At 44.1% G+C, this 23,369-nt stretch overlaps 1 protein-coding gene across 5 annotated transcripts in view; it reads left to right on the plus strand.

Moving 5' to 3' along the window:
* The window catches only part of CRAMP1 (cramped chromatin regulator homolog 1), a 47,989-nt gene that overhangs the window by 6,165 nt on the left and 18,455 nt on the right, over positions 1-23,369 (plus strand). For all 5 annotated transcript variants that reach the window (XM_082200025.1, XM_082200023.1, XM_082200027.1 and 2 more), the window contains exons 3-12: positions 5,935-6,128; positions 6,949-7,102; positions 8,634-8,717; positions 10,943-10,991; positions 12,393-12,478; positions 13,880-14,003; positions 14,674-14,755; positions 15,350-16,621; positions 17,999-18,173; positions 19,160-19,341. In XM_082200025.1, the coding sequence (XP_082056151.1) occupies positions 5,935-6,128; positions 6,949-7,102; positions 8,634-8,717; positions 10,943-10,991; positions 12,393-12,478; positions 13,880-14,003; positions 14,674-14,755; positions 15,350-16,621; positions 17,999-18,173; positions 19,160-19,341 (2,402 nt within the window). The remainder of the gene's footprint in view (positions 1-5,934; positions 6,129-6,948; positions 7,103-8,633; positions 8,718-10,942; positions 10,992-12,392; positions 12,479-13,879; positions 14,004-14,673; positions 14,756-15,349; positions 16,622-17,998; positions 18,174-19,159; positions 19,342-23,369) is intronic.

The raw sequence follows: 23,369 nt of genomic DNA on the forward strand, positions 1-23,369 counted from the left end.
TGCTACCTGATCCTTCTAACTGAAGATGTCAGGGATTGAACCTTGGAATTCTGTGTTCTTCCACTATGCTATGGTCTGTCTCCAGTGTTTTTTTAATTGCATTGGGCAACTTTTACCCCTTTTCTACAGAATCCACATTGAAATGTATGGCAGTTCTGAAGAAGTGCAACCATGTTCTTGTGTAGTTTGTGTAGAGCTTTGCCACATGCTGTGTGTTTTTGCAGCCTTAGGAAAACTGTGCACATAGGCTCTGGAAAGCAAACAGATAGATATACAGGAAACCATTGGTTTGCATCTTGTTTTGGTTTTGCAGTCCTGTTGCTGAAGAGACAAGCTTCTTTTCAACTTACCTCTTCAGCGGTGGGAAAAATCTCAAGTAAAAGTTTCTGTTTGTCCTTCAGTGTGTGAGTCCATGAGTTGGTGAATTCTGAACCCTAAATTTAAAAACTGACATATTGGCTAATCTTTAAGCCTAAATTTCAATATTGCAGATGTTGATGGGTGTGATTTCAATATATGTGTCTGTGTGTGATATATCTTATAAATTACTGATACCTGTGTGAAATTCACGAACTAGACTCTCAGGCAGGCATGTTTTAATACAGGGGTCAGCAAGGTTTACCTCACCTGGGCTGGTTCACTCCAGTGGAGATCCCTCCGTAGGCCGGATCGCACATGCACCCACAATTTTCGGCGTCTGCACAGACGCAATTTCCTGCGTTGCGGAAGCGAGTCCCCACACCGCACTGCGCTGGTTTAGTGCAGAGCGTGGGGACTCGCCGAGCGGGTGGCTTGGTTTGGGGGTGGCTCATAGTCCGTTTAAACGACTCCCGTGGGCCGCTTGTGGCCTATGGGCCTTAGGTTGCCGGCCCTTGTTTTAATAGTTCCTACATTATATTTATCCATGTAAAGCTATCTGTATCTGCAAAAGTGCATCATTTTAAAGCCCCTAACAGTCTTTGGACTTTCTTTCAATCATGTAATGAAGCATCAATAAGCATTCTTTAGAAAACCCAACTTGGGTAGCTTTTTCTGTCAATATCTTGGAGCTTTGTTTTGGCTTGATTTGATTCTACCTGCATGCAACAATAGTGGCCCCTCATGGGAATGCACATTCCCCTTAAAAAGGACTTCTCTAGCCAGGACAGTGAGTCAGGATGAGCCTGTGATGAGGATGCATATCCAGAGGTGCTTCAGTTGTTCAAGCCCACTTTTGGACACCAATTTCCCTTGCCAAAACAGTGTGCGTTAACTATTTTATCTTTAAGAATTTTAGCACATAGATCTGTGGAATGCTTTCAAAATTCAGCATATATGCTTACTTCAACTATGGTATACCTGACATCACCAGATATATTTTTTTGTAGCTGAGAGAGAAATATGAAAAAAAAATGAATTGATATTCTGCAGTTTTATTGAAGTGTCATGGGAAACTTCTATCTATCTTCAACTTGCCCGTTTCTTCTCTAAAATGCACTTCTTAGTTATTAATTTGTAGATCTCAAACAGGTTTTCCCTCTATTTCTGGATTTGTTCACAGCATCAGTGCAAGTTGCAGGCAAGGTAGAACTGCATGGCCTCCACTAGAGCTGTCCTTCAGAATCCTTGCTTTGCCCTTGTGTTCTAGTGGAATTAGAAGCCATTCTTATGTTGATTTAGCAGACAAATTCTTCAGGAAGATAATTTCACATTGTTTTTCAGGGAGTGCTCCTTTCAAAATCCATATATATGTCTTCTGGGAATGTTCAAGAGAGGTGTCAGGAGAAAACTAACGACATGCTCATTAAACCTAGTGTTTAATTTTAAGTGGTTGCTAGCTGTATCCCATTGGTTTGAGCTTGATTGTGTCTTAGTAATGAACAACCCTTAAGTGATGTGTTCTTGTGATATTTATATTTAGAGCAACCTCCGATAGGTTCGATAGCCAATTGTAAGTTTTAGAAAGTGCTAGGTTACAGTATTATTTTTATTTCAAGTATTTATATTCTGCTTTTCATCAGAAATGATTTGCAAAGCAGTTTGCAAAGTAAACTCAAAATTTGAGATAATGTAATACAATATATAAAACAATAGAATATAATCAGGATTCCACTTGCTCAATGCACTTCTACTTATTGCCCACAAAAATTCCACACTCATCTTTCAATCAACCTACACTCATTCACCTACAAATGCACACTCCTTCAGTTTCAACTATTATGATAAATAGAGTTAAATGAAGAAAAATGTGCAGTACTCTATGGGATGGTGGTGAGAACTGCATCCCTGCTAAATCTTTACAGATTTCCTGCTGATCAAATTTTATACACTGTTCTCCTTGTCAGCCATGGCTTTTCAGTATGTTTTTTGTACTCCTTTATCTCTGATTCTGTTCACATGTATTGCTAAAATTACTGTGGTGTGTGATAACAGCAGCCCCACCCCCCAAGGAAAATTCTATAACTATTTCAGAACCAATAGTTAAATGTCTTTAAAAAAAATAAACTTTTGGACATGAATTGTAAAATAAGGCATTTATTTTTATCAGCATAGTTTACTGTGTTTCCTGTGGTCAGGAATTGTTTCGGATCATAACCCTTCCCATCTCTGATTCGTAGTTGCAAGAGATCGCTACAGATACTCATCTTGGTGTGAAGCAGGGGTGAGGAATTTGTAACCCTCCAGATGCTGGACTCCAGCTTCCATCAGACTCAACCAGCATGTCCAATGGTCATGGATGATGGGTACTGTAGTCGACAACATCAGGAGAGCACAATGTTGGCAGCCTCTAGATTAGCCCTTGGCTGAATTGTTCTTACGCCTTATTTTACAGTAGTTGTGGAATGCTATTTCAGACATTTAGAATGGCTTGAAGCACAAGATGTACTGCTTTATGAAAAAATGGCTGACAACTCACTTGGGGCGTGTTCTCAGGGGGCATTTCACTGCTGCTGAGTTCTGTTTTAGTGCTACATTTTGTACAGCTGTTTTGCCACTTTCTCTGTAGGTTACAAAGGCTACATCGTGCCTAACATGTAGCATGTGAAGGCACAGATTTTGTGGTGCCCTAATAGACAGCTAGTCGGTGCATCTGTACAAAAGTATCCTAGCAGTAATCTAACCTTTATGTTTACAATTCTTTGGGGCCAGAATCCGAAAAAACACCAGACTGATGAAATTCCATTTAGTCAGCATTAAGTATCCCATGTATAGGATGCAGTCTTGGCTTATAAAGAAAATGAAACCTATTGAGTCTGTGGATTGTAAATCTCACCCTTTTAGAATTACATAACTTTTCTGCTTCATAGTTTTGAACAGGCAATGGTATAAAGCAGTGTCATCTCAGATGTATTCATATTCATTGCTAAGACCATTGGAAACCAAGATTACCTACTGATTAAGGGAGCTTTACACACACACTGTTCCAAAGTGGAAATTTTCAGGATTCTGATAGAAATCAGCAAGGTAATCATGTGCATGCCAAAGAGGTGAGTGTTGCTCACCTCTCTTTAGCACGATGTGGAGCTCCACCCCCACCCACTCAAAAGAAATTGCAAGATGCAAAGTCTAGATGCTTTAAAAGGGGCAATGGTTAATTGCAGAAACAGAAAAGGAATTATCCAGGAAGTTTTTTTCCAGAAGTCTGAGGGTATCTGTTGTCCCTTTGTTGTTGCTGATGTTCATTTGCTTTAAAGCGACCTGATCTTTATCTTCAAATGTTAAAAAGCAAGTTTGTCTCCTGGCTCTTAGATTTCAGTACCCACTGAAACTGGCATATAGTTATGACAGAATATCTTATTTTTAACACGTCTTCCCCTGGAAACTATCCAGGTTTTAGGTGTTCTTGAGTTGCTTTAACTGTTGTTTGTTCAAACCTCCTCTCTACTAAGCTGAATTCTTTCATTATATTGATAGTCTCCCCTCATTGCTTTATCTCTTTCTCTATCCGCCACCCTCACCCCCCCCCCAATATCTTGCAAATTATACTTCATTAATTCAACATAAAATGACATTTCCCTCTTGGCATTCTTGCACTATGTTAGAAGGTGATACCTGTGTATTTTTAATGTGTGGCTCTATTCTTTCCTGTGTGATATGTTCTACATTTTTCATTGTTGTTTTCGGTTTGAATGACTAAACTGAATCACTGCTGGTATATACACCAGTAGACCAACAGAAATAATGATGTGGTGGTGCTGTAACAGTGATTGCACCAGATACTAATTATTTACGAGCTGGACCAGTTCTTTCTACCAGTAGGTGTTGGGCCTGGCATGGTATATATCTCGATATAGCACTTTTAAATTCCACCCCACCCCCCAGTCAATGCTGCATTATGAAATCAGTGTTGTATTATGAAAGTAAACGGCTCTAGGCCTAGCTACTAAGAATGTCCCCTCTAACTGATGGGAAAACCAGTTTTATGAAAATCATGAGCCCCAGGTGAGCATGTTAACCTGTTCAATAAATTTAGTACTCGTCAAAATGGGCATGATCTTCATTGTTTGAAGAAAGATAAGTCAAGTGCAGGTCTTTGTACAGAGCTCATAGATATCACTCGTTGAGAATCTCTGGTGAGCAATTTGTGAGAAAGTTATTTCTGATGAATGTGTAGCATAGCTACCTTGCGGAAATTTTAGCTTCCCACCCACCCTCTTAGAAGTGTCATGAGACATCTGGCAGGAAATGCGGCAGTTTGATTCCCTGTCACATCCTCTTGTGACCAAGAAACTTCTCTGCCGAAGCTGTAATTCTGGTCCAGTGGTGGCTTCCCCTAGGATTCCACTGCATTGTGACATGTAGATGGAGACTTCTACCAGAAGTGGGCAAGTCTACTCTTTTGAGAGCCCCACCCTCCTTGGACAGCACATTCAATGCATCTTGCATGCCACAGTAATGCCAAAGAGAAGTGGCATTGGGCCTACAGCCAATCTGCCATTGCATGCATTTACTTATTTTTTATTTTATTTAAAAACATGGTTACCCACCCTTCATTGATACTGACAAATTATAAATAGCTCTTTCTATAAAACAGCATGCTTAAAAAAAACCCTAAAACAGAGGCAGCTAAAACAGTCACCCTTTCAGACCTAAAATGAGTAAACAGGTGTTTGGCACCCAAATGACAGCAATGTAGCTCATTGTCTTGCCTGTAAGAGGAGCACATTCAACATACTGGGCTCCACCACAGAGAAGGCTCTGTGAAACTTGCTAGCACTTTCCTCCCCAACATCCCTTGTAGCTTTGGAAACTGAACATTTTGATGAGAAAGTACCTTTCTAGTAGGGGGATTTGTACATGCCCAAAGGGAGGATGCATGAGTGTTCCCTCTTTAGAAAGGTCTGTTGCTTTAAGAGTGCTAGAAATGGGCTTAATGCATTTCAACCTCCTTACTCAGTTTTGTTATCCCAGCCCATTAACCAGCCATCACTTTTCCTGAATTCCTTCATAGTAACTTTTGGAATCTACATTATTTCTTACCTTTATGAGATAGAAAATACAGGAATTTGCCCTTTATAATTATGGGGTAAATAACAAAGGTTTCCACTTCAAAATGTACCGTAATTTGTAGTGTCTTCTGAGTAGATATGGGTAGGATTGCACAGTGCGTCCTATTGAATCCCAGGTAAGTGGGGTTAGGATTGCAGCCTTAGTCAGCAATTGACTTAGTCAACAATAGATGACCCTTGGGGTTCCTTACAATTCTATCCACTTTTTTTAAAAAAATAATATATATTTTTAACAGAATGAAACTGAACACTTAAAAATTCTGTAGTTGTAAAAATAATTCTTTTTTTAAAAAAGATTTATACTCTTGCTTTTCAATCATTGGTTTTTGAAACTCTCAAATTTTCATTAATTCTGCAGTGCTACAAAGTGTTGCTTGTGAATTACATGGTGAACTTAGTCTCCTTTAACTGAGAATATGTGTTGTGGTGGTCTTATTTACTACAGGTGCAGATAATGGCGGGACTTCCTCTGGCAATTCATCAGGAATCTCTTCCAGCACCCCAGCTGGTAGCTCAAAATCTACTGCAAGAAACCTGGGCTCATCAGCGGGAGAAAAGGAAGAAGGCAAGAAGGTTAGACGTCAGTGGGAATCATGGAGCACCGAGGATAAGAATACTTTCTTTGAAGGCCTCTATGAGGTGGGTGTCCTCAAGCGATGTGTTTCGAAGATCAAAACTGGATGCTATGTATCATTCAAAGGTTGAATACTTGAGTGCTATGTCAAAACAAGCAGGGCTCTCAATATTGCCACGGGTTCTTCTCCTGTTTGGGGTTCCAGCCCTGCCGAATTCTAAACTACTCTATTTTATTCCTCACCCTGTTTACCATATTCCCCTCCCAAAGCAGACACCTAGCATTCTGTGGCTACTTAGCATGTTCAGTTCTCATTGGGTGGGGGTATCTTCCATGAACCTAGTAGTTTTCCCTAGTCTGTTATCCTCTTGTGTGCTATTTTGGCTACATAAGGATTGGCATCCAGGCAGTGAAATAGCTTTTAGTTGTGTGTTTTTTTTACTGAGGATAGTATAAATAATTCCCCCCCAGGTTACTTGAAACTATTCTTCTTCTTTTAAGCCAATATCCCAGTCTCTCTGTGTACCTTATACCCATGTGTCTATGGTGTTGTCTATATCTTCAAATGCTTATTCTGGGAAAGGTCATTGGACCATGATAGAGAAGATCCACAACATGCATTTAAAGCTCATCCAATGCACATTTAAAGCATGTGACCCCCCCCCCCCCCGAGTGATCATTCCTAGCATCCCTAACTGCAGATCCCAGTATATTGGACACTTTTGTAAAAATGCTTTCATAATCCGTTAGCTACTGCAGATTGCCTATCGGAAGTGGGTGTGTCTGTAACTCTGAAATCCATACATCTCTGATAAACCATCTGCAACAAACAAAATAATAATTTGGACAGCTAGTAGAAAAGTATTGGTGTATTTGCTTTTTCAGCACGGAAAAGATTTTGAAGCAATTCAGAACAACATTGCCCTGAAGTATAAGAAGAAAAGCAAGCCAGCAAACATGGTGAAGAACAAGGAACAGGTTCGGCACTTCTACTACCGCACCTGGCACAAGATTTCCAAATACATTGACTTTGATAATGGTGAGCATACTGTTAGGTTTGGTTCTGCGGTTGGTACAACCAGACTATACTATATTGTCCATAAACAACTTGTAGAATTGGGGAGGGTGGGGGGAACCCGCTAAGGTTATGTACCTATGCATGGTTTTCATGCTGAAGCTGAGGAGGTTTCATCCTGGTTAGTGCCTAGAGGGGAGACCAGCCGGGGATCCCATGGACATCACCTCAAGTTCCATGCAGAAAGAAAGGTGGAATATAAAAGTAATGAAATGTTTTTGAATAAATGTTTGAGCAGGGGGACTCTGCTTGGATTCAGTGTATCAAATTATTGTGTGACACATAGCATCTTCCTATCCCTATAGTGGGCTGGATGTTGCAGACCAGGAGTCCTACAGGCACCACAGTCCTGCAGAGGTGGAGTAAATCGGTAAAGGCTGGGGAACCTGTAGACTCGGCTCCCATTAGCCATTTGCCAGGGATGATGGGAGTTGTAGTCCAGAAGGATCTGGAGGGCCACAGTTTTCCCTTCCCTGCATTAAAGCTGGGCAGCATGGTGCTCCCCACCCCTTTTCTAAGGGCTCCTTACTACACTTGAGGTTTTGCACTGAAGTGTTACGACTGAAATTGAGGGAGGCAGGCATACACTATAACAGCTTTCATCAACTTGGTGCCCTCTAGATGTTTTGGATTACATCAGATCCATGCTCACATCAGACCCAAAACATCTGGAGGGCACAAGGTTAACAAGGCTGCCCTAAGACCACCAACACGTTAGGGAAGTCTTCAGCTGTATGGGAAGTGCCAGCACTGTGGCAGTATGTTTCATTAAAATGACATTGCACTTCCTTTTTTTCTATAAATGCAAATGCATTTACAATAAATTAGAACATCAGAAAAAAATCAGTAAAACACACTAAAATAGCCTAGTCCTTCAACAGTCTGCACCAGGATGACTAACGGCAGACCTTGAATGAGAAGTGTATAGCCTGGTCTCTGGGCTAAAATAGTGAAAGCCCTGCCATTGTACCATTTTGCCATAACCTCCTTCATAGAGGCCAACTTGCTGGATATACCCAATTTTTGAGCGCTGAATCCACCTTGAATCCACAAATCATGAACTACTGGGATTTGAGGAGTGTGTGTGTGAGAGAGAGAGTGTGTGTTGTATGTGTATAAAATATATTTTGGAGACATCGTTCCCATTAACCTGTGATTTCAAATGTGAAATCTGGTACTAGAATAGACTAGTAATTATGACAGCCCTTTTAAGTTGGTTTTTGTCCAGGTCGTTCAAATACTGGAAAAGGTGATATCTGTTCGTTAGCACATTCCGTCCTAAATCCAGCTGCAAAATATATCAGATCTTCACATTACAGCACACTTGTTGCTGTATACCAATTATACCAGTTAACTTTTGTATATATTTAGGAGTTTGTCTCAAGACCTAAGAATTCTTAGATAAGGGAGTGTTTAGTATCTGCTGGCTTAATCATTCTCTAAGTGAATAGTGTTTTTCTTTTCCCTTAACACCTGTGGTTTTCTTTCTTTGCAGTGTTTTCTCAAGGGCTGAAAAAATCCTCCCTGGAGCTCTATGGCTTAATTTGTTATGGGGAGCTAAGGAAGAAGATTGGGGGCTGTAAGTACACAACATTTTAGTGCCATGAAATTAGAAAGTGTCTGGGGTTTTTTCTGTGCTGCCATGGAAGACTCCTTCCCAACTCTCCTCCCCGGATGTTTCTGGTGCCCTTATTTTTCATTATAGCTCTCTTCGAGTATTTTTCTGTGTGTCAGTACTGCTTCAGAGGGAGATTTCTGAGCATAATCTTTTAGTTTGCTCTTTCATGCAGAGTACAAAACAGTAAAACATAAAATATACAAGGACACAAAAAGAAAATACAGAAGGAAGCTTCTGTTGTTTTCTGGGTGTAACTCACATACAGTGAGAGATCTGCTTGCCCCTGCATAACAGAAAGATAATGAATGACATGTATATACGATACAACTTCCTTCAAAATCAAAAACCTGGGATGATGTCTGTCTTCAGATTTGGGATATAAAAATGAAATACCTTCTGAGTATCCCATTTTGGTTTTAGGTCTGTCAGCAACAGACTATAATTTTGTCTAGACTATACAATTTTTTGTTTTTTTATTTGATTTTTCTATATACTCTGGCCATAACTGGCGTATCATAGAAGCTAAAATCATTGCCTTGTTTAACCTTTTAGGTAATGAAGTTTACTTTGGACAAATCAAAAGTTAAATCAGTGGTGGGAAATGTGTGGCCCTCCTGTTATTGGTGGACTCAAACTCTCCACAGGCCTCAAAGGTCGGTGCAAAGGCTCCCTGGGATTGCACTTGCAAAGGCTTGTGGGAATTGCTAGATGCTGTTTTCGCTCCATTTTTGCTGTATTTGTGCTCTTCTTAGGGCCGTTTTTGCCCCTTTTCGTGCCACTTCCGGGTTTGCAGGAATGCGTGCGTGCGCCGTCGCACGTGCCTTGAATGCACATAAATAGGGAGTTGCTTGTATATCGTTCTCTTCCATGTACTGGCTTTCTCCACCTTCATTTTATCCTCATTGCCTAGCTGATGAGCTAGGCTAGCCTAAAAGTAGTGCCTGACTGAAGATCACCTACCGAGTTTCATGACTGTATGAGGATTTGAACCTGGCTTTCCCCAATCCTAGTCCAACACCATAACGACTGCACCACACAGATTTCAACACAGATGCACATCCTCTTGTGTGTTTAGAATACTGTAATAACCTTGCATTCATCCCTTGGCCCAAGCCATCCATCTAAAGGTGTATATTCAGAGCAAAGCTATAAAAAGTGTGCATTTCTCTTACAGCAGAGAACAGTCCTTCCTCTAGCACACACCGTTTCTTTGGTGTCTCCTGCTCAGTGACTTTCTGAACTCCCAGTTTCTTTCTTTTATAAGTATTCACATTTTGTCAGCAGGCTCTCCTGCAACAAGACTCATAAAGGCTGCAAGCTTTCCATAATACTGTGCTGCCTTGGTAACGGATTTGGTGCACATAAGGCAGTTGCTTTTGCATACTGGCTTTGTTCAGATGACATAATAAATCATGGAACATGTCTAGGTGAACGTCAGGCTTGTGCATTCTTCTACCCCCTTCCTTTGGCACGGCTACAAGGAGATCAGCTTTTTCTATCTTTTTTGATTAACCACAGATTGTCATGTCATCCCAACAACCCGTGGTTAATCTTAACCATGGTTTGTAAAGCTGGCTTCTTTAATCAAAACTTTAGTTAAAAATAACGACTCTTTAAGGCTCAGTCATGACACGTAACTGGTTAATTGAAATTGAGAGCAAAAGCATCTATTCTCATGACAGCTATACTAAAGGAGGTGTTAGGAGTGCAGAAACCTAGGCTTCTTCCTGTCACAGTAAACCATGGCTCGTGTCCAAACACAGCAAGTGGAGCCAGCCTCACTGGGGAAATTATAGCGTCTGTATTGTAAATGCCTGACTCTTTATCCCATGTGATCCCCTTCTGTCTCCCTTCCAGTCTCCATCTCTTTCCTTTCACCTTTATGCATATATCAACCCACCATTTCCCCTTTCTCCTGCTAATCATTACTCCTCCTTTCAGAACACCTTCCTCTCACTTTCAGAAGAGGAAATGCTTTAAAAAAATGAATTCTTATTCAAAGAGTCATGGATTCATGTTTTTTCAGAGCTCTGTGGGATGATAGGAATATTATGTTTGTAGTTCCATTTTTTTTTACTGTTTTGATGTACATGTATGTGTATACATTCTTTAGAATACCTTCAAACCTCTTTGTTAGATGTTAGTCAAAATGACCTGCTTGATCTGTTTTTGTTTTGTACTTAAAGGTATGGATGACAAAAATGCAGCTAAACTCAATGAGCTTATTCAAGTTGGGTATGTTTTTTCTTTGCTTTTTAGCATTATCACTGTACAATGTTTAGATTTTGAGGTACATTATTATCTCAGGTTGTGAAGCTACTCTGAACATGTCCGGCCTGAAAAGCACGATGCGCACAGATGTTGTTATTATTCCATCCCAGAGCTCTAAGGCAGCGATGGGGACTCCGTGGTCCTCCCAATGTTGTTTGACTCCAACTCACATCAGCCTTAGCCAGAAAGAATAATGTTTGAGAATGATGGAAATTGTAGATCAGCATCTGGAGGACTACAAGTTCTTCACTGCTCCTCAAAGGAAATGATTTTACTACTTTAGGTGTGTTATAAAATTGCTTTATAAGAGCAGGGAGAACTGACTAGTTTTAAAGAGTTTGCTGCTGTTGCTTTGACCTTCTGAAACTACAGTTCAGAAGAAATCACTATGCTAAACGTAAGATGCTATTTTCACTTAATGAAGAACAATAAAAGCATTACAATCTCTTGTATCCTGAAAGAAAAGTTATAAGTCCTTCAAAGGTGCTTTAACATAATTGAAGATTTAAAGCACACACCTGTGTGTGTGTGTGTGTGTGTGTGTATGTACACACACACTAGATAGACACATTACAAGTTATTGGGGTCTTTCTCACAGAGCAGCAGGTGATAGATATCCTTACTGGCGAGGGCAATTCAACTGGAGCAGGATTGGGTTCGTGACATTGTCTGCCTGCTTCCCTTTCCTCCTGGGATCTTTCCCCAGGGGCAGTTGATGGTAGTTAGCCCAGTGGTAGTGAGGAGGCAGTCTAGCTGGAGTAGACTGGTGGTGATTTCTTTGCCTGTCCTTCTCACTCTGATATGTATAGGCAATTTTTCTTGCTCAGACTGTTAATAGTGCAGCCTTCATTCTCTACAAACAGCAGGAGAAGAATAGCCCCCAAGCAACCATACTGTGCTAAGAACAAGACATCACAGTAAAAGAAAGCTCACGTGGCTGGATCTCTCCATCTGTAGCGAGTTGAATCTCCCACCCACACCCTTAGTTGGATGCAGCATGAAGTACAGCTTCTATTTCTGCTGCTCGCCATGTTGCAACATTGTTCTGCATGGCATTTGAAAGAGTACTCTCTGCAAGTGCTAATTATGTTTTCTGAAGGATCAGCACAGATGCCATATGGGTTTCACGGTGTCCCAATATGCTGAATCAGATTAGTGGACCCTGGTAATTGGTGACAAGGTGCAGAAAAATAATAGCACTGACTACAGTGCTCTGTAGGTTACTGTGGCGTTTTCTGTGGCTTCAAAACCACGGATAGTGTGATTCCTTAGTAAATCTCCCAGAAACAAGTATTCAAGTCACATTCAGAGTTGCCGTGCATGCTTCTGGTGCCCTCAATTGTCCCATTCTTTTAACATTTCTAGGGCTACAACTGTACGCTACAAAGGGAGGAATCTTCGCATCAAAGCCCCAATGTGCAGGGCTCTGAAGAAACTCTGTGATCCAGATGGTATGTAAGAGGCTCTGGGAGAAAAGGAGGGTTGAAACAGATCACCAGTGGAGAGACCCAGTGTTAGAAACTGATATGTGAAGGCTAGTAGCTAAATGGCAACTTAAACCTAGGTTATGGGCGCAACAATGGAATGTCTAGGCACACTTTTTTATAACAAGAATACAAAGCTGAAAATGAATGAACTGCAGCTAAAATATTATGCTCATTTTTCACATGGTCTAGTTCTTCTCCTGCCTACCCCTGTAAGAGTGTTAAGAGGGTCTCTTCTCCAGTCTTCAGAGAGTAGCTGGAAGTGAGGAGGTAGAAGTTTTAACCGGAAATCTTAGGCGCAATACTGCGCCCAGAGCTTGCGCTAATGAAATTCCCTGTCACAAAATGCACCTAGAACAATGGGAGTTTAGGACACTGGAGAGATCCAACTATCTCTCCAGGTCAATTCACAAAGCAATATGTGTATTGAACTGCCCTGAGACCTCTGGATAAAGTATGGTATATAAATTCAATAATTGTGGCTTGAGTGGACCCATGCAGGGTTTGGTGCATGCTCTAGGGGTCGTGTGACTCCTTGAGGTGTGAGAAGGGTGTGATTCCTAGTTTCTACATACACTTATGCTTTCATAAGTGGCTTGAGAGGTGACAACAAATAAATGAGCTTTGAGCTTTGTGAGGAATCCTGCATTTGTTTTTGCATCTGGATCCACAAATGCCAGTTTGGTTATACAAACTGGTCTTCGGTGACAATAGAATTGTTTAGGAAAGTGACTTTATTAATGCATCTAATAAAACTCCATTGTATAAAACATGGTATCGATGTTTCTCAGCCTCCTTTATGTAGTCCATTTTGTTGATGATAACGACCACTCCTTTGTCTGCCTTCTTAATTATGATGCCAGTATTGTTTCTGAGGCTGTGGGTGGCCTCACACTCTGTACAGCTCAGATTGTGCAGTATATTTTGCTGATAACCTCAGCTTGGGGTGTGACAGCAGAAGCACCTTACGTGAAAAACTAACCCAGTGTTCCAGGCATATGGAGTGGCAGCCCAAGCAGAATTCCTCTTCCTGTGGCGTTAAGAAGTATTGTTGTGTTTCAGTGAGCATGTTGAGAAGATGGTAGAATTGTATTGATGCACTGCTTGGTGTCATGGCAGAAACATTTCTTGAGTCATGGATGAAAGGGTCAAAGGTTTTCTCTGACTAATTATTCAGTTTTAGTTAATGTACGACTAAAACCCTTTTTTTATTATTAGTGTTTCTGTTAGAAAATCATCTCCCCACTCCTCATCCCAAGAATACTCTTACGGATTATTTCCTATGCTCTCTGGTGAATGTCAGGTGATAGGATAGCTACCTCTTATTTGTGGGAATAATTCAGGAATTTTCACTGCTTCTTCCCTCAGGCATCAGTGATGAGGAGGATCAGAAGCCAGTGCGCCTTCCACTGAAGGTCCCCGTGGAGCTGCAGCCACGGAATAATCATGCATGGGCCCGTGTGCAGAGCCTGGCCCAGAATCCACGTCTCAGGTTTGTGTGTGTGTTGTGCTTAACTAAAGCTTGAGAGCTGAATTTTGAATATCATTGGCACAACCTATAGACTACTTTAGCCACTGCTAGCAAACAAGTGACTCCATCTCCTGGATACCCGTTACTGTTTTGTATACGATGACTTGTTCATTAATGCGAATAGAGCCTGCCTTTGCACATCACAGCAAACCATAGAATGGTTTATCGTGAATGTGGAAATCACTTCTGCTTTGCTCCTCCCCTATCACATTACCTGGCATTGTATTGCATGTGAACCTGGGGGTCATAGTTACTTTTGCTCGAGACACACCAACACTAAGAACAAAACCTGTCTAGTCTCATCAAGGATTGTTTGGAGCAAAGCAAACCATGATCCCCAATTCGGACATTACACTAAGCCAGGAATGGTGGTTTGCTGTTCTCACAGTAGGAAAGGAGAAAAGTGGGGGGCATCTGTACATTCATAGTTAACCGTTAGCTGTGGTGGGAATGCAGCTGGTATTCTTTCCCCCTTGCTCCAATGAATGGGAAATTAGGGAGTACATGCCCATCTGCAGAGAGAGGGAGTCTGTACTTTACTTAGCTTGTACTGTGACTTCTATACTACATTGTTAGTGGGACATCATTTGCTGACTCCTCTGTGTGTGTTTTGTCTTCCATGGCTTGCCAGGATGATCGTAGAGTTGCATCGTAAGGTATCTAGCCTCATTGAGTTCCTGAAACAGAAATGGGCTCTCCATGAGGTGCGCATTGTATCCTTTTTCTTGCTCAGAAATTTGTTTTGCCTTTTGATTTTGTGTTCTGGGGACATCGCTCAACATAACTAGCCTTCAAGTTCTTGAAAGCCATTACTCTTCATTAGACCCTTACTGTATTTATGAGACAGGATGCAGGATCCCAGGCCCTTGAGACCCTCTATTGGTAGGAGACTTCCCCAGGTCGTGCCCCTCACCATCCCTGCTCTGCACCCTTCCTAAGCACTCTTGTCTGGCTGGAATGTATCACTGAACATTGACAATGCTTCCTACTTACCTGGATGGTGGATGGAGAGGTGTGGGGCTGGTGTATGTGTGTTGGGGAGAAATCTCAGGGCTTTCTGTGAATAGAATGTAGCCTACTGTATCACACATTTCTTGTTATGCTTGCTTTTGTCCTCTGGCCCTACCCTGCACTGACATGCAGCCCCTGGAATGTCATCCAAAGGGGAATGTGGCCCTTTAGCTGAAAAAGGTTTCCTGACTATGTTATAAAATATTCCTTTCCCACTTGGGTCTGTGGATGTGTGGACTGTAGAGAGACTTTCTCTCTTTTAAGTGTTGCTGTGTTCCTTAATGGCCTGTATTTAGCGTAAAACACTAGCAGAAAGGCAACTACAAGACTCCAGGGATCCTGAAGCAAGTGGCAGCTATTCGGAAGAGAAAGTGATGCTCCATCTCTTCCCAGGAGAGAACTGTACGCTTACACCCCTCCCTGGGGTTGCCAGGGTTGTACACTCCAAAGCTTTCTGTACAGTGCATTGGCAGGAATCCGGCCGATGCAAGCAGAATACAAAAGACGCCCTCTTGCTGCCGCCTGCCCAAATTCTAGGCATACAGAGCGGTCAGGGGACAGCCAGAGGGCAAGTGAAATACCCTCGGGGAACAGAAGGCAAGGGTGGGACCAGGGCCGAGAACACTACAGAAGCAAGTAGAAACACTCAGTCCACATTTGAGGCAACTGCAAGCGCTGAGGACTGCTCCTCAGAGGCTGGGCTTACCGAAGGAGCATCCCTGTCTCTCAGTGTTGCACATAGTCTTGATAAGCCACTGTCCGGGCTTCAAGATCTGAGTGGGAGTCTTGAAAAGCCGGTTCCCACAACCCATTGTGCTGAGGGTAGGGAGGCACCAGCCGTTGCACTGGTGACTGGGTCATCTTCTGGCAGCGCGAACTGTGACTGCGGTAGCATCCCCCCTGATTTGGAGGAGCTCTCTCTGCTTGACCCATTTCCTCGGTACATGAAATCTTGCCAGGACCTTATTGTCCCAGAGAAGTGTCTTTGCACAGATAGACTGAATGGGAAAGATTTTGCCTTGGCAGGGCACTCCCCTCCCGGGAGGCTCTCGTCTGGGAGCACAGAGGCTGGCAGCCTCAGTCCCACACAGCTGGCAAGAGGTGGGGTGGCATTGCCCAGCTGCGGCCCAACCAGAACTGAAACTCAGGCCCTCCAGTGCTGCGGACCACAAACAGAAATGTGTGCTAAGGAGCTATCGGATGTAATGGAGGACTCTCAGGAGAAGCCCAGCACCTCACTGCCGCCACCGCCGCCACCACCTCAGGGACAATTGGTCGCAAAGTCTCTCAAGGATGACCCAAGCCGCCTTGTGCAACAGGTCAGAGAGGAGGGATGGAGCCTGCGGACCTCTGAGAGCCTTACCTTGGCTGAAGTCTACCTCATGATGGGCAAACCGAACAAGCTACAGCTAGAGTACGATTGGCTGTCTGTCTTGGGGCCGGAAACCCAGGATCCTGGGGAGCAGATGCCTGAACCTAAATCTGTTTCTCCATCAGCCACCTGTCACAAACAGAAACTCCTCAACTGCCTCTTAAAACTTATCTCCACTGAAGTTAACCCCAAACCAGTAAGTATAATTTGCATTGATGCTAAGAACCACCGTCTTTCAGTTTGCACAGTTTTTGGTCCTCAAAAAGGCACAAAGGGGTTAACTTCAGGAAGAAGGCAAGGGATAAGGGGGTCTTTGGGTACACCCTGGAGAGACCTTCCCGTTTTTTATTTCTGCCTTATAGAGAACAGCAGGGTAACTGCTGCTCTTCAGCTACTTTTTGGGAGTAGCTTATAGACATTAAGCCTCATAGCAAAAATTAAGAGTGGTTTTTAGAGTACTTTCCAATGTGGTAGTGCCCATAGTTCTGTGGAGCTCTGATTCATATGGCCGCCTGCCCCTCATTTGGTGTTCTGTTTCCTCTTTTGACTGCCTTCATGGTGCTTTAGAGAAGGAAGAGACCACATCCACCCTTCCAACCCCACTGTATCTCTCTGCTGCTGGTCAGCTAACAGCTTGGGAAAGGGAGCCCAGCTCTGTGCCCAGCAAAGGGACTAGCAGGCCATATTCTGCAATAAAGTCCCTCAGCAAGGGGACATGGAGGAACTGGAAGTTCCATTGCACTGTGCTGCAGCCTCCATTGGAGGGACCTCTACCATTGCCCTCCAGCAGCCATAGGGTGCTGGGAAATGTCCTCTGCATGACTATGAAAGAGAATATGAGAATGAGTGCTTTGTGTTTGCTTGACACAAGACTGCAGGAGATAAAATTTTCAGAATACATAATTTTTTCTACTATAATGTTAATGGCTGCTTATGTTTTTATTGTTTCTTAGCTGCTCCTCCTCATAAACTGACAAACCCCAAGAGATGCTAAGTTGCTTACAGTGCAGCAGAATTAGCTCCATTTGCAGCAAATTTTACAAAAAAAATCTAAATTGTAATTACTGTCTACATAAAATCTGTACTTCTAATATACCAAACGTGGTAATTTTATGGCAACCCAAATTATGCATGATACATTTTATGTTCCTAAAATAACAAAGTGGTTTTCAATCTGTAAAGAGTGTGAAAAAGAATCATTGCCTGTTTCTCTGTTTCCCCCACAATTTCTGTCTCCTCCCCCCACCAAAAAAAGAGAAAAAGATTCCCACCCTCTTGACCATGCTTTCAAAATTTCCAGAAATTTTACAGGTAGGATAAAGTGAAAAGGAGTGGTGGGTCTTTTTGATGTTGCTGGATTGCAGCTTCCATCATCCCTGACCATGGGCCATGCTGTCTCCTTGCTGATGTGAGCTGGAATCCAACAACATCAGCAAGACCACATTTGCCCCACCCCGGTGATAACACAAAGCTTGCATAGACACACTTCCCATATCTATGGCAACGTCCTCCTCCCCCCACTTTCTTCCAGCATGCAGCTGTTGGGATACAACCATTTTCTCTTTCTTTTCAGATCCCTGAAATGAACTCTGTTGCAACATCTCCCATAAAGCCCACTCAAGAGGAGCATGCTCTGACCCCCCCTGGCAAGGTTATTGCCGTCAGCACCCGGAGTCCAGGCTGTGCACGCAATCAGCCTGCCCTTCACAAGAAAACCTTTCCCCCCAGTATCACCTCCAGTTCCTCAGGTGAGTCAGTTGTTGAGATGAACTGGTTCTGTGTAGCCCTAAGACAAAGTATTAGTTTTCAGCATTTCTACCATTCAGGAAAGCATTGGTCTGCCATGGACTCCTGACACATCTGTCACAGAATCTCTCTGTTTGCAGAGGACTCCAGAAATGTTCTAGGCTGCATGCTTACTTCACACAGGGTGCAGGTTTAGGTGTGATTGGCTGTTGTCCTGCATAAACATAGAAAGCATTCTGACCCCATACCCTGCTGCTGCTCATGATAGATGAATATTGGAAAAGTTGGACAAGTTGTCTTTCAGGGAAGTTTATCTTCTTTTACTGATCTTTTTTTTCGAGGAACCTTGTTAAACTTCTGGGGATTTTTCTGCAGAAAAATTGCAGAATATAGTTGAGAATGTCTGTACTTGAAGCTGTGCTTGCTTGCTTGATTTGTTTTTCTGATGTTGATGGAGATAGAGGCTATTTTGACCAAGGCCCGATTACCAGCCTAACAAGGCCCTAGCTTAGGACCCATGATTTTCATTATATAATACTGCTTCAGTCTATTTATATTTCACTTTAAAATCATCAGTTATAAAGGGGCTCTTCTCAGTGACCTGGCCCATGATTTTCATAATATTGTGCTTTATTGAACAGGAAAAAAGCATGTGATCCACAGGGATCCCAATAGCCCCTGTGTATCCATTGAGCTGTAGGTCTGTACTCTGAGGGAAGACAACTGATTTTATCTCAGAGATGAGGTAGGAATAGTGTGGTGGGGTTTTTGCGCAGGCGGTCCTTTCCAACTCTGCAGTTCTGTGATTCCTCAGCTGTTTGCTCCATGAAATGTCATGATAAGGCTACTCAGTTCCTGATTAATTTGGCTCACCCTCCCTAACAACAAATGTGGATTGGTGGAAGAATTCTTTGCCTCAAAGATTTCTAATTGGAAATTGCACTTGACTAATTCCCACGAATGCTTGTATTTTTATTGACCCTACCAGGTTTGAGAAATCACTCTGGACCTCTCTTGGTGGCTGGTCCTTCAGGTTCCACGAGTGCAGATGCAGATGGTGGCCTCTTTGCTGTTCCCACAACTCTCCCACCCAACAGCAGGCATGGGAAGCTTTTCTTGCAAAGTAAAGAAGCAGAGCTAACCTTCCGGCAGCGCTTAGATACAATCAGTGTAAGTTTTCTTTATTTATTACGGTTTATGTTGAACTGTAAGGTGTGCAGATCTGATCAGGGTGCTCCTAAGGAATAAATACAGCTGCCCCCAAAACTTGCAGATCAAGAGAGAATTTATTCCATGCCACAAACCAAGTTACCCTGTTCTACAGCATTTTGATTTTGGAAATGCTTTATCTTCCTAATCTGTTTTGGAAGGCCCTGGAGTTAGGCTGATCTGTGTTTGGTAAAAAGCTTGGTTGTAGGGACACAACGCGGGTTTCAGCCTAGAAGGGGACTAACCCATTCCATGGTGCTCTCTTGCTTCATTGTTTCTTTATAAATGGGGTTGAAATGCTCAAGTCCTCCTACATACTCCACAGGCAGAAGCATTCAGCTTTCAATGAGCTGCCTCTGGTGTGGGGAGCCCCCACTACCCTAGAGTTCTGCCCTGCCTCATGTGCAGCAACAGGGTCTGCACTGTCTGCTGCCTTTGGTTCAGGCACCTTCAACCTGAACTTCCCTTCCCTAGATTACAGTGGTGCCCCGCAAGACGAATGCCTCGCAAGATGAAAAACTCGCTAGACAAAAGAGTTTTCCGTTTTTTGAGTCGTTCCGCAAGACGAATTTCCCTATGGGCTTGCTTCGCAAGACGAAACATCTTGCGAGTTTGTTTCCTTTTTCTTAAAGCCGCTAATGGCCGCTAAGCCGCTAATAGCTGCTAAGCTGCTGTCAGGGGATGATTAGCTGCTTGTGCTTAAAATTGTGCCCCCTCAGAGTTTGTGCGGCTCCACAAACCTCTGTGTGTGACAGAGCTCCTCAGACATGTCTGCTCTAGTCACTAGTAGAGTCTGACAGTGGCTGCCTGCGGAAACGTTTCCAGCAAAGAAGCTCCTTAACGGAAACGCGTCTCCTGGACTCACGACGTGGCAGCTTCCGGCGAAGAATGGGTCTCCCTACAGTTGCTTCTGACACCTCCCCGCTATTTTCGCTGGACGTGTCTCTCACCCCTTTCTCTCCCCTGCTGTTTCCTGCCTGGGCTGCTGCGTCTCTCTCAGCATTACTGAGATCCTCCTCCAGAGACCCCTCGCTCCCCCTGCTGGTCCCTGCTTTGGCTGCTGACTCTCTCCCAGTCTCTGGGAGCCCTACCAACTCCCTTTCCTCTGATGTCAGTTCCCTGACATCCACCTCCCCTCCAGGGCCCCCTTCCCCCCCGCCCCTACTCTCTCCTCTGGGCGGTGAGGAGCTGAAACCCCGAAAAGAATCCTCTTCATCTTCAGACGTCTCGAACATTTCCCTCCATCGGTTTTCGTTCCGGCTCGCTGAATCCTCCTCCGCCTCGGAATCAGAGAACCCCTCCAACTCTTCTTCTTCGTCGGTGGTGGCGAAGTATTCCCTCCGGAACCTCGCCACTGGCTGAGGTTTACGAGGGAATCTCTGATGAAAAGTTTCTATCAAAACCTCGTCATCTACATCCTCTGCCCTGACCCAGGTGTTTTCCGACTCCGGCTCCCCTTCCCACATTACCAAATACTCTACTTGATCTCCCTTCCACCTGGAATCGAGAATCTCCGCTACATGGTAGCTGTGTTCTTTTTCCTCCATAGCTGGTCCCCTATTGACCCTCCCTTCTCTGTCCCCTTTATACGGTGACAGCAACGACCTGTGGAACACTGGGTGCAGCTTCATGTGGTTCGGTAACCGGAGTCTGAAAGCCACTGGGTTGACCTGCTGCGTGACTTCAAATGGGCCCAGCCTTTTGGGTCTTAACTTCTTACAACCCCCTTTGAATGGTAACCCTTGGGTGGACAGCCACACCTGGTCCCCCACCCTAATGCTTTCCCCTTCCCTTCTGGTTTTGTCTGCCTGCCTCTTATATTCCTCCTTCGCCCTGTTTAAATTAAGTTGGAGCTGGCGATGGATCGCTTCCATTTCTTCAACGAACTGTTCTGCAGCTGGAACGCTCCAGTTCTCCCCTTCCCCCCCTGGGAAGGCTCGGGGATGACACCCGTGATTAGCCAAAAAGGGGCTCATCCCCGTGGACACGTTCTCTGCATTGTTGTAGGCAAATTCTGCCAACGCCAGCTTCTCCACCCAATCATTCTCTCTGTCATTCACATAACACCTCAAATATTGCTGGAGGACACCATTAGCTCTTTCCGCCTGCCCGTTGGTTTCTGGATGACGGGCAGTTGAGAAATTCACCTCTACATGCAATAAGCTCATGAGCTTCCTCCAGAACCTGGAAGTAAATTGTTTCCCTCAGTCAGAAACCACCCTCAAGGGGGCGCCATGCAGCCTAAACACATTTTCCACAAACAATTTAGCGGTTTCTTCCGCTGTGACCGCATGTGAGCAGGCTATAAAGTGGGCCATCTTGGTTAACAGGTCTACCACAACCATGATGGCTGTTTTCCCTCTGGACCTTGGCAGATCAGTCATGAAATCTATTGCCACTGCCTCCCATGGCCTTTCCGGCGTGGGTAGTGGTTCTAATAAACCTGCCGGTGCCCGCCTCTCCCCCTTGGCTCGTTGGCATTGGTCACACCCTCTCACATACTCCCGCACATCTTCCCTGACCTTGGGCCACCAGAATTCCCTGGTAACCAGCCACATGGTTTTGTGTTGCCCAAAATGCCCTGCTGTGGGGCTATCGTGCAGTTGCTTGAGTACCTTTTCCCTCAATTCCCCTTCAGGTATATATAACGCTCCCTTGTAGTACAACGCCCCGTTTCTCTCCTCAAAACCCCCGGGTTTGTCTCCCTCCCTCCTGAGACCCCTGAGTTTGTCCTGGGCGTATTCATCCTGCACCGTTCCCTCTACCAGTTCCCTTTGCCCCACCAATGCCGCCCCACACACCCAGCGGTCCTCGGGAATGACATGGGTCTCTTCGGGTGCACCCTCCCCCTCCAAATATTCAGGTTTGCGTGAGAGAGCGTCCGCCCTAACGTTCTCTGGGCCTGGCACGTAACAAATCTCAAAGTTAAATTTGGAGAACTCCTGGGCCCATCTCAACTGCCGTTGGTTGAGCACTCGCGCAGTTCTCCAATACTCTAGATTCTTATGGTCCGTGCACACTTGCACCTTATGTTGTGCACCAATTAGCAGGTGCCTCCATCTCCGGAAAGCCTCATGAATCGCAAGAAGTTCCCGGTCGTACACCGTGTAGTTCCTCTCGGATTTGTTCAGCTTTCGCGAAAAGAAGGCACACGGTCGCCACTCTGACTCCTCCTTCCCCGGCTGCAGAAGAAGCACCGCCCCTATGGCTCTGTCAGAAGCGTCTGTTTCGACCCTCAGCTTTTTTTGTAAATCCACATGCAGAAGTTGTTCATCAGAGGCGAAGGCCCTTTTCAGTTCCTCAAACGCTCGCTCCGCCTCCCCCGTCCAAACAAACTTCTTTTTACTGCTGAGACAGTCCGTGATGGGCGCCGTCAGGTGGGCGAAGTTTCGGATGAACTTACGATAAAAGTTTCCAAACCCTAGGAACCTCTGCACATCCTTCTTGGTTTTGGGTGTTTTCCATTCCAGCACTGCTTGAACCTTGCCGGGGTCCATGGCCAACCCCTTGTCTGACAAGCGGTACCCCAGGAATTCCACCTCCTTGGTATGAAACTGACACTTCTCCAGTTTCACCCACAGCCTGTTGGCTTGCAGCCTGCTCAACACTTCTCTGACGTCTCTCACATGTTGCTCCTCATTCTCTGAATACACCAACACGTCATCTAAGAAGGCCACGCAATTCTTGTAGAGCAAAGGCCCCAGTACGTGGTTCATGAAGGCTTGAAAACACGCGGAGCCTGTTTGTAATCCAAAAGGCATAACGAGGTATTCAAATGCCCCCAAAGGGGTGAACATGGTGGTCTTCCATTCATCCCCTTTCCTTATACGTATCAGGTTGTACGCCCCCCTTAGGTCCAGCTTTGTAAAAATCTTTCCTTTCCGCACCCTGGTCAAAATATCATCAATCCTGGGCATAGGAAAAGCCGCCGGCTCTGTCACTGCATTTAACTGCCGGAAATCACATACAAGTCTCGGCTTGTCCGTGTG

Source organism: Podarcis vaucheri (assembly GCF_965113315.1).
Source record: "Podarcis vaucheri genome assembly, chromosome: 14".
Taxonomy (NCBI): Eukaryota; Metazoa; Chordata; class Lepidosauria; order Squamata; family Lacertidae; genus Podarcis; species Podarcis vaucheri.